The 12,088-nt window shown below is 36.1% G+C and overlaps 1 protein-coding gene and 1 pseudogene across 3 annotated transcripts in view; both read left to right on the top strand.

Moving 5' to 3' along the window:
* LOC134529490 (protein BCL9 homolog) overlaps positions 1-12,088 on the top strand; it is an 80,146-nt gene that overhangs the window by 50,819 nt on the left and 17,239 nt on the right. For all 3 annotated transcript variants that reach the window (XM_063363629.1, XM_063363628.1, XM_063363630.1), the window contains exons 7-8: positions 4,298-5,182; positions 7,550-7,799. In XM_063363629.1, coding sequence (XP_063219699.1) covers positions 4,298-5,182; positions 7,550-7,799 — 1,135 coding nt within the window. The remainder of the gene's footprint in view (positions 1-4,297; positions 5,183-7,549; positions 7,800-12,088) is intronic.
* On the top strand, positions 843-926 carry LOC134529969 (U4 spliceosomal RNA; annotated as a pseudogene).

Raw genomic sequence — 12,088 nt, 5'->3', positions numbered from 1 at the left:
AATTATGCTATTGTGCAGGTATGCGAGTGTGAAAGTATGCAAGTGTGAAATTATGCAAGAGTAAATTATGCAAGAGTGCAAGTATGTATTTATCAAGTGTGCCAGTATGCGAGTGTGCAAGTATGCTGTGTCATTTCTACCCCTCCCCTACCATATTCTCCTCTACCGGTTCCCCCACCGCATACTTAACTATTCCCTTCCTCTCCCAGTTACCCTACCACGTATCTTAACAATTACCCTCATTCAATCTGAATTTTCGTAATACTCTAAAATTATAGCCTCCTCAGCAAAGAAGTTTCACTTCAATAATCAGTTCATACTTCATAAATGAAACTTGAACAGCAGGAAGAAAGTAATTTCCATGATGTAATTTGAGGGAAAGTATTGCATTACATTTAATGTCAAGTAATTGGGACCTGAAGAAAATATTGTTAATTGCAGGAAAATGCAAATGCAGGGTTTCACTGTGTTGTTACTATTTATTAATTTGGGGAGATCTGGGTTCGTAATGGATAGCCCAATTAAGATTTATTACAGTTTTATTGACCTCTAATATTTACACTAAACACAAATCACTAACACTTGAAAATGGTTATCAAGTCACTCAATGTTTGCAAGTTCCACAGTTTTGCACTCCTCACGGCACTCACCGCTGAACTCAGTCGCGGGACTCGATCACCAAAACTCCGTCACCAAACTCTCGCCGCACTTGTGGCACTCGCCGTCGTGGGACTTTTTGCGGGACTCACGCGTCACCTGTCGCTGAACTCCATCATCAAACTCCATTGCCAAACTCTGTCGTTGAACTCTGTCACCCAGTCAAACTCTGCATTGTGCCTTTTAGCTTTGCGCAGTGGCAATATCGTAACCAATGAAGTTTATCTGAGGTGCGATTATTGCTAGTTGAAAACTTATACCAATACCCCGCCCTTCGCTCGAAATCCACTCGGAAACTTGCTCAGAACTCGCTCGAAACTGTCGCGGAGGCCAGGTGTCGCGGCTGCTTAAGTACGTAGGGGCGTCCTCGAAGGGACAAGAGGGGCTGATGACGAGCTGCATCATCCCAGGCCGACTCGATGCCCGAACAGTCGAGAAGGGCGTCGTTAGCTCACGCGACAGCCCGTGGAATTCCCAAGGCCGCTCAGCGATAGCTAACGGCGTCGAGGCAGGACGATGCGCGGGGAGCGGAGGGGGGAGAGGAGTAGTGATGACCCTTGTTATCTGGCTAGCAACATGTGGCATGTCTTAAGTCAGTGGCAGCCACGTGACACGCGCCTAATGCCAGCCAGCTCCGAACCCGGTGCGCGCCGCGGTCTGGTCTCTAGCGTTCGTAACAGTATTAAGAAAACTTGAAACTAACTTTTTTGTTTTGTCATTTTATGATTTATTGTTATGCAAGTGCCATTGCAAATGTATACACACAGAAATGGAAAGTTTCCTTCAATAGAAAATGGTGCTATGTTGAATGTATGACTGCACTTTTTCAAATCATGCCTTGATTCATGCTGTCATTACTTTAAAACAGCGCAAATAAACAGCATTACTTTGTGGAACAAGTATAAAATACATGGTGTTGTTGGAGTGTGAGATTTGTTTATGGTAGTCGATCACACACTAGACCAACATAAAATAAAATTTGTGTTTATTTGTACTTGCCGATAAAGAGTTTGTACTGCCACCCCCTTCCACAAACACCTGAATACAATAGGGACATGGCACAAAGGTACGAGAAAAGGAAACTCATGAGGTCCCTGTCAGTTTACTTTTAATGCAGGCACCAAAAGTTCTCAAGGGTACAGCCAAATTATATAGTAGTTTTACAAAAGTGCATTTATACTTAATAAACATAAACTATGATTAGCACTATTAGACAGGAATACAACATAAAGCATTACATCAACATAAGTGTCTACTAAGCCACTAATAACATGATACGGGGCTGTGGCCTCTGATCTTTAATAAAACGGGGGTTTTCGGCGAATGCTCGGAATTTAGGGGGCCACCGTGCAACGGGCACGGACCTATGAGAGACTTTACCAGGTTCGTGACGTCGCCCATGTGAGACGTGATTTTAATTCCCCCCTGAAGCCAGCCTAGTACTAATACCTGCCCGCTCAGCGTCGGGCACGCTAATCCCTACGCCGTGGGCTCTTAGGCGTCCCACACGCCGTCACACTCGAGATGGTCACACATATATTAAAAAAAGGAATAGACATTTAAATTTATACGCCCTTATTTATTTGGCCAGCTTCGATTACACACGCACACAATTTAAACTGTAACAAACGCCCACTGCACGAATCGGTTTAAGTGCAGTGACCAACCACGTGGTCACACCTCGACTTACGTATAATGCTTAAGAAAAAGACTGATAATGGTCACAATGTAATTATTAAAGTAGTCACCCGACCGAGAGAAGCTCCGAGGACTAAACGAAAAAGTTTTAAATAGAATTAAAGACGAACAGAATTACTATGCAGAGATGAACAAGTGGTGAGGTCCCCGGAGTGCTGAAGCGTCTACTCTCAGTTGTTGATGTCGGAAGACTGGGGAGAGCTCAGGGCTCTGCTAGCCTAACATGGTGTCCTCCCGCCGAAACAATTGCCGTTGGTATTCTGTGCCACGGGGAACTAAAGCAACATGAAAAAGGTTCTTAAAAATTTACGTGACATTTACTGAATATTAAAAAAGGATAATAAAAATAACAATTATTAAAGAATATATTTCAATACTGTCTGGCTTCGGTTTCCTTCGGTGTGCTTCGTGAATGTCCGGAAACGTCCTTATAATTAAATACACAATTCTAAATAAAAGTACATAAAAACCCTCCCGGCCGATCTGCGGTCACGTCGCACTCGGGAAACAATAAAAGCAATTTACAATGATGCATTTAATTATATTTAGGGGTGCGGCGCACTGGCTCTACAGCGCCCTCTTGCCTGGCGACCAACACACACACACACACACATATGCACGCACGCGTAAGCGGGAGGTTTGAATGGAGGGTGGTGGTGTTTGGGCGGTGGCATATCGGACTCAAAAGGGGCCGCAGGCCCGGACGATGTCAAACATGCATTAAATAGATCTACATTTGTCATATTGGATCATTCTTGCCATTAAATCAGGGGGACAGTTAAACGTAAAATAAAACCATCCAAAGCCGAGGCAATACTGAACAGACAAACAGACTTCATAATTCCAAAACATAATTTTAAAAGTGTGGCCAATTGTCTCATGGACTAGTCGCCCCAAGAGACAAGATGCATGAAAATACACGTTAGCAACTAAACAACTTCAGCTGGTAGCCATCACCTGTTCGTAGCAGTCCTTCTTGACAAATTGCCTGCAAGCAGACGACAACATAGAGCGCTCCAGGCACGCTAGTGTTGCCTGGCCAGCAAAAGGGAAGGGGGGGAGAGGAGAAAAGTAAGAAGGAGGGGGAGACAAACACATCACAACCAAGCTAGCGAATAGATGAGCACTGCAGGTGGGCTACTCGTGAATTCTGCAGGGAGGATAAAGCAAAGTTTCATAGCAGAACACTTGGCTATACTAACACCAGTTGACTAGCCTGACTAAGCTTCTTGAGATTTATTTTCTTTTGTGGTACATGTTGATGATTTTTTATCATTGGTGACTTAATAGACAGAGATGGATCGATAAATATAGTTAAGAGATATGTAGAGATTGAGTTGGAGAGATAGATAGAGAGAGATTGATAGATATAAATGTAAAAAATTTATCACAATTTTTACTTGGTAGTAATAATTAGGACTAGTAGAAAATGTCCTATGAACATGTGATAAAAAGCACACACAGCATGTTTAAGTGTGGCACATGTCTTAGAAGAAGTCACTTCCCAGGTAGCATTTATCCACTTGTATGTAAACGATAGGTGAGTAAGCTTTTTTCTTGGGAGTAAATAGGGTAAGCTCTAAACAACATGTATAATATCACTTTGAGATTAATTTATAAGCTCTGATAATGAATGATTGAAAGAAAACTAAAATAATTGGACACTATGCTACAATCATTTGTAATAATTTTAAAGTCTATGAATAATACTTATACTATATTTAACATCATTATTGTAGAAGTAGTTGACTTTATTTCATATCAGTAATAATTTTGTTGCTATTTATAAAATTACTATGTATATTTTTCCTTCGTATGTACATAGAAAATCAAAAATTTTATGAGTAATCTGTAAAAGCATTTTTGGTTGTTTGTTTGTGTTTAAAAAAATATCTAGGTTTGCCACATCCTTATAACTGTTGTAGTTTTTTTCTTTGGGCAGGTGTGAAAGTTCCCGATGAGAATTTAACTCCTCAACAGAGACAGCATCGAGAGGAACAACTAGCAACACTGCGGAAAATGCAGCAGATGTTGTTTCCAGAACATCAGTCACCTATCCAAGATGGAAGTGGTATTTGCCAAGCTCAAGAAAACATGTTTGTGCATGGTATGGGTTCAGTTATGAATATGGCAGGACTTGGGGCTAACGGGGGACTAATGAGTCAAAAAAACATGGTTATGGCAGGGATGGGGGGTCCAGGCTCTGTGACTCCGACGTCAGTTGCTGCTCAAATCGAATGGCAAAAACTGCAGACTCAGTTTTATGAAGATCGTAAGAAGAAGACACCGAGTTCTAACATGGTTATCGGGAGTAGTGCAAGCTGTGGACCGAGCTTAGGAAGTCCTGCTAGTACAGGAATGACAAGCCAGCATGTTGTGTCAAATGTTTCTGGACCAAGATCTACAGGCTGTACAGGTCCTCGTGTTCAAGGTCCTCCGCCTCCTTATCATCAAACACAAAGGTCTGCAAGTGTTCCTACCTCAATGTCAAGCCCAAATCCCAGCTCTCCCAATAATCCAACATCTAATTTGTCTCTTCCTTCTCCATGTGCTACATCAGGGCTGAACTCGCCGGCAGATCCAAACCGTCAGCCTTTTAACAGTAGTTCTGGCCGCCTGGTTTCTACAGGACCCAGCCCAACTGGGTTGCACAGTGCGTCTTTGGACTCACCGGGTTCTAATAGGCCATTGAACGCTAGCAACCCAGGGACGCCTGTGTCCACTCATTTGTCACCAAGTGCTACTCGTAAAGAAGGACATAATGGCTCCGAGTTTTCAGCTTTAACACCAACAGCTAACACAGCAGTTCCAAGCCAACACCCGCCAGGTATTGGGCTACCTTATGTTTATGTAATGTAAATTATATCAGTAATGTTTTATAATATTGGGTTTTGTTGTTTATTTATGACTGTTCTTCTAAAAATATTCTAATTCACTAGCTTTCTGTAAAAAAATCAGAGCTAAAATTTTCAGCACATGTACAATTAAATTTATAGACATTTTTATATTAATGTGTAATTTTTATGTAGAGAAATGGTAAGTAAATTTTTCTTAGCACAGTCTGTCTGGTGTGAACTATATTGACCTGAAGTTAATGATTATTACACTGCCGGGCAATAAAACTGTAGCGCACACAAAGGAGTATTGAAAGGGCATAAGCTTGTACCTATAGATACTACCTTAATAATGCATGGTGTCTGTAATATGTACAATAACTTTCACTGAATTGTGTGATATAGAGAGCATAAGTTGCTATGCCATTCTTTAAGAAACACTGAGCAGGCAGCATAGGCATAGTTGGCAATGTGGTCGAAGTCATGTGACCACTAATTTCAAGAAGTTGATTACTGGCACAATACCAACCATCCTATAGAACTATTAGACCAATGTTGGGTTTTGCATTGTCAGCTTGGCAAAGACTCTTACGTGGGTCATGCAATAAGAGACATGGCATTGTGTATTGCATCATAGACAGGCTTTATGGTGTCTATATTTGGTTGGTAGTTAAACTAATACTTTTGAAATCATTCCTTCATTTCTTATTATTAGATTCTTTTATGTGGTGAAATGAAGAATGTTACAAGCCAAATGACTTCTGTTTATACATTGACCAGGTGAAAACCAAAAATTCGCGGGGGGGGAAGTATTATTTTTCCTGTACAGTGCCAGTTCTTACTTTAATGCATTGAAATCTTGTGTTTTACATTTTCCGGTAAGTAATGCCATTTTATAAAGGTAATTTGTTTTTACATTAAACCACTATAAAAGTAATTTTTTTTTATACATTAACCACTGTTAAAAATCTTCCAAATATTATATTGACCAGAAAACATATAACACACAATTTACATTTAAAACATTGAAGTTGGCACTATTTTTAAATATGTCACACAGTTTGTCATAGATTTGTAACACAACAAACAAATTTGATTAATTTTTTATACATCTAGAATCTTAATTTTTTTTGACACAGTGCTCATTGATAGTATTATTGAATTGCAAAAACATGATAACATAAATTTATCTTCATGCTGTGCTTATCAACATGAAAGTGACTTGCTTGAATCTTCATGTCTTTGGTTATTCAGTCCGAATGCACAGGACAGTATTATTTATAAAATAAATTGCTACGCATTTTGCAATTGTTTTCGTTCTACCCTAGGTACGTGACGCAACACTTGAAACTGCCTATTTATCAGAAAAGGGTGTATAAAGCATGATATATAATATTAATTTAAGCATTTTTTGTTTACAATTTGTGTTTCGGTAATTTTATAGTTAAAACCAAGAAATAATGGTTTGTGGTGTGAAAATAGTTTATCTTGTGTGTTTTATGGACTTTCATATGAATAAAAATTCTGAAGATATTCAAACAAAACAGAATACAAAGCCTGTATATTGGGCCCAAAAATCTCCTCTAGATGTGCCTTTCCTCACATACTATAGTACCGGGTAGGAAGCCATAACCTCGCCTTGATGTGCATGCATATAGTATGATGGTCAACATGATACACTTCTGCACTATAGTTATTATGTGACCATAGCTTGGCTTATGAGATCATCTCTCCCTAACAGAACATGTATGGGATTAGTTGTGATATAGGTTTCTTCACAAGCATTTGACAGCACTGCCAAGCATTTGAACTCTTGTTGGAGTAACTCCAGGTTACTTACTATTTGGACCATGTGTAACGTCATGTCACCTAGAGTGGCTATGTTTTTAATCTCCAGAATAGTATACTAGCCATTTGACAGTGTGTTCTGTACCATGCATTTTTTTTATTATTTCTAAAACTGAAAGTTCATAAAGTTCTTCTCTTCACTTTTAGTGTATTTGTACTTTAGTAACTGTTTTACTGAAGCTTCAAAGGTTATGTTAAGGGATTATTAATTTTTCTGTCCAGCAGTTTGATAATTCACAGATTCTTTTTTTATATTCTGTTCAAATCACATTCATATATCTATGATTGTCTAAGAAGAGGAATTTTAGCTATAAGTTTTAAAATATTTTATAAATTATAATGCAAACTTTATGGCATAATTTATTTTTTTATTTAAAGGGCTTCATTTGTGTTAACATTTCATTATGTTTGTGAAAAATAAATGTTTTTAGTATTTATACTTTGAACATTCAGAATTTCATAATAACTGTTTTTTGTTAGTTGATGTCTTTAAAATTGTGGTTATTTTGCAGTTGACGGTATGTTCTGCCGCACACTTCAGTCTTTAGCTCAGCAAAAGCAACAGCAGCAGCAGCAACAACAGCAGCAGCAAGTAACCCCCCCAGGTCAACCTAATCAACCTCCTAAAGAACCTAATTTGATGCCTGTGCCATCTCCACAGCAAATACAGTACCTTAACACTTTTGAAGGGCAAGAACTCACCATTCAAAAGCAACCAAATACAAGTCTGAAAGAGACCACCACCAGTATAAGATCACCTTCGTAAGTAGTATGATGTAAAAATGTTTCATACTAAAGTGGTTATCACTTTGTTGAAACACTTGGCACATTTTTTTTAGAGTGTAATTAATTAAACAAAAGATTCATAACTGCTAGAATATTGTTTCTTTTTTAGGTTTTCCGTAACTTGTCTTTGTTAAGGGCAGTAATTTTTTTAATTCAAGACTGAGCCCACATTATAATAGTGCCAAATAGTTGTTTCCATGATCTCTTTAACGATTTAAAAGTTTTGAATGCCACTAAGGAAATGGGGATCAGAACTTAAATTCAAAAATAATTTTTTTCAAGTTCTCTTTTACCCTAAAATGGCTCCTTTTACCTGTCTACTTCCCACAGAAAATTGAAGATCATTTCTGAAAAATTGTATTTATAATCAAAAAAATACTTAATTTTCATTAAAACTTATTATTTCAAATCTGTAGATTTTAAATAAAAATTGTTATTTATCGTATAAGGTTTTATCCTGTAAGTATACACAGGTATGCACATGCAGATCAATGCAATCTCCTAATGTATCTCATTTCTTTTGATATTGGTTTCGCAATCAGATTTTTAGATTTGGTTACTTAAATCAATTTTTTTCACTAATATGTACATCTTTCCCTCTCCTTCGCAATGCTGTTCGCCATCTTAAAAATGTTATAGTTATTTGCCAAAAACAAATTTTAAAAATGCCAAAATTTCCAACCTCTTTTTTTTTTTGTTTCCCCGTGAAGATCACTTGTGCACATATCTGAGGATATGCAGGGTCCATATTCTCTAAAGGGCTGTACATTCCACTTCAAAATTTTTTTAAATTGTTTGGGATTTACTTTCTTTTCCAAGATATCCATTTACAAACCTGTGTTTCAAAACAACTTTCACTTAAACACTTTCATACCTATCCAACCCAAAAAAAATCAATTTTTATAAAATAAACAGCAATATTACTTTTTCATTAAACGTGTAACAATTTTAGTTTCTCCATTAATTTTAGCAGTTGGTTGCAGTTATGCAATTAGGAATCAATTACAAAAACACTTTTTTTTACACTTAAATCACAGATCCATAGTTAGCATCATTTTTTTTTAATATTGATTCCAGACTATCCAAAATTATCGAGCAGATGCCACAGATAATAAAAAATCATGGATTATCCACCAGATAATTTCCATTTCCATATGTATACCTTATAAAGCATTTATAACTTACCCTGTAGTAATATTTGCTATGTTGGTTTTTATTTCTTCTTGCGAAAACATTGGGCAATATTCTGAATAAGTTAATACAGATCTTTCATCAGCAAAACCAACTTAAACACAAAGTTGTATCAAACTGAAGGATCAACCAGCACTAAATTACTTTTCAGTAGCTTTTTCCAAGAAAGTAAATTATTATTTTTTTTTAAATAAAATTTATTTTATATGCAAAATACAATACCACCGCAGATATGTGTCTTGTTGCAAAAAAAAACATAAGCACGAAGTGATGATTAAGTCTAAAAAATTATGCACCAAGTCCATTTTTAGTGGTTTCTAACAAACATTATTTGAATTTTTTTTGGAATGTGAACTTATTTTTATAGGTAGATATCTTGGGAATAGACCAATACAATAAAAGAGCATATAGACCCCTTATTGTGGCCAGAAGAAAAGATTACAAAGGAATGTAATAGTGTCTAGCTTTAGCAAGATGCCAGCAGAAGTCCAACTTTAGTGACTCATTGCAAGAAAATTTGGAGTTTTATTACCAAAACATTAATTAATATGATGACATATTTTCTATACAAGTTTTTACCACTGGCAAAAATATCTACGGTCTCATTATTACAACAAGTCTTGTTATGTCACAGAGTGACGCACAAGTCTTGGTGATGCGTGCGTGAAGTTCATTTTCCATGGCTTCTTACAGTAAAGTTGAAGAATATTTTAAGACCTCATGTGTAAATTGTGATAATCGTCAAAAGAATGGAATATTTGTTTCAGTTATTGATTGTGAGATGTCAACATTTCTGACGTTATGTTTCGAGTATAAATGTTCTTGGAAAAATACATAGAGCAAAGCTTGGTAAAAATTTGCTCTTACTGATTTTTTAAACATCAATTTCATTTTGGCCGAAATTCACAAGAATGTTGATTATCATTATTTACACCTGAGGTTTTCATTTTATTGAGATACATATTTGTTTTTGTAGATACACGTCTTGAAATAACCTTGCGTATGAACATTGAGGATTAGATTAGGTTATATATGCTAGCAAGAGACTTCTGACATTCATGCCATTTCTACTAGCTATGGGGAGAAGGGGTGAATATAGCCCGTCCCACTCTTAGATTGCAGTACACGGCTTATGGCGCGCGCTGTTGCCAAATCTCTAACACATTACGAATTTCAGGAGATGCGTGTATTTGTAATTTGGATCGAACAAGAAGCAATTTAAGAAATCATATCGTAATTTATAATATTTTATACTATTACACATATAAAATTGTAATAATACCACTTTTATGTAAATTTCAAATAAAAACTACCTATTGTAGACGAAAATTTCTTATAGTTTGCTTTTCTGTTCTAAAAATCCCATATATATATATATCACATTTTCATGGGCCCGATAAATGCCGTATTTTTGGACAAGTCATGTCCAAAATGATAAATAAAATACAGTAATGGAAATTCTCGGTCGAGTAAGTTATGGGAAAAATCCAAACAATTGGTTCGAAATGGGGAAGATTTTTTGAAAAACAGGAAAATCGCAACAACTCCCATAATATGAATAATATCGAATCCGTTTTAACGTATGATAACTCGGATTACCTAATGCCGAAAAATGTTTTCTAAATACATTTTTGATACGACCAGCCATAACTGCATGGGTTCGAAGAAAATTTTCACCGGACAAAAAAACGTAACTGCCTTAGTAGACACCTTATCAAATCTGTTTAAATTGTTTGTAATAATATCATAGTTATTTTCCAAAACTTTGTCTAAAACAATGTTTGATAAGATGCTTGGTGTTGAGAAGGATAGAAAAGTAATTCAAAATTTTGTACCATGATCGCTATTGAATTCCTTCGTATTTATTTCATACATTTTACATATTATGTTCAAGAATCGATTATAATATTTTTTGTTGACTAAGGAAGCCATGTATTTGAAATTGCTTGTAGGACAGAACCCCACTTATCTAAACACACGACCCTGTTTCCTCTTACGACGGCAGCGCGCGCTCTTGTACTGATAAGACACATCTTTAACAGCTATTTCCACGGAAACTATAGAAGCAATTGAGATGGGGCTGCTTTTAAAAACTAATTCAATTCATTGTGAACATTTTTCTCGCTTTCGTCCCCCATCTATCTTTAATAGAAAAATTTTTTTCCGCGGGTCAACTTTTTGATGTTTCAGTTTGTAAGAAAATGCATTTCAATATATTAAAAAAATTATTTAAGTGAAACCTGTACGTACAGTTTTTGTCTTAACATTTGTTCGGTGGCATCCTAAGGCATTAATTTACTAATAAAAAAATCTGAATGAAATACACATGTAGGTTTTCTTTTTTTGATGTGAAACATATCGGAATACTTCAAAACAGTTCGCAGCGAATAAGTTATGTTTTTTAATTTTTTCGGACACTTAAAATATTGTTAAGTATTCAAAATAAGTATTGCCTGATGCGTATTTTGATTCTATACAATATGAAAAAAAGCTTGGTCCAAAAATTAAAATTTTAAATTTTGTTTGATATTTGGCAACAACGCACGAAGAAACAAGGACAGTGCTAACGGCAATCGGCGTGTGTTAGAGAGAGAGAGAATGCGCCCATTTACTTCCACACTGCAATCTAAGAGTGGGATGCTCTATAGAACATATAACTGTATTGTGGCGGTACGTTGTGTGCCTTATAGGTAGGTAGTTTTACACAAAAAGGCATATTAATATAAGTTAGCACAATAGAACCCATATATTTATTAACTGTTTCCCAGCAAAAATTATGTTGAATAAATTTTAGTTTACATTGCTTATATTTTTGCAGGAAGTTCTTATACTACAATTTTGTAGGTGCCTTGGATAGTCGGCCCACATATAATCGAGTGTTGATGGTGAATGAAAAGTATTAATAAATTTTTTTAATCAATATCCCAATTGTTTAAGTGATAGTTGGTTCTTCGTTGCATGATAAAATGGGACAATTTTTTTTTTTTTTTTTTTTTTTTTTTTTTTTTTTTTTTTTTAGTATTTAATTTTAATATGGCTCAGAAGTAGCATATTTGCATGCTTGTATACAAAAA

This window comes from Bacillus rossius, chromosome 2 (genome assembly GCF_032445375.1).
Source record: "Bacillus rossius redtenbacheri isolate Brsri chromosome 2, Brsri_v3, whole genome shotgun sequence".
NCBI lineage: Eukaryota > Metazoa > Arthropoda > Insecta > Phasmatodea > Bacillidae > Bacillus > Bacillus rossius.
Note: the sequence above shows the minus strand (reverse complement) of the source record. Positions and strands in the feature narration are given on the sequence as shown.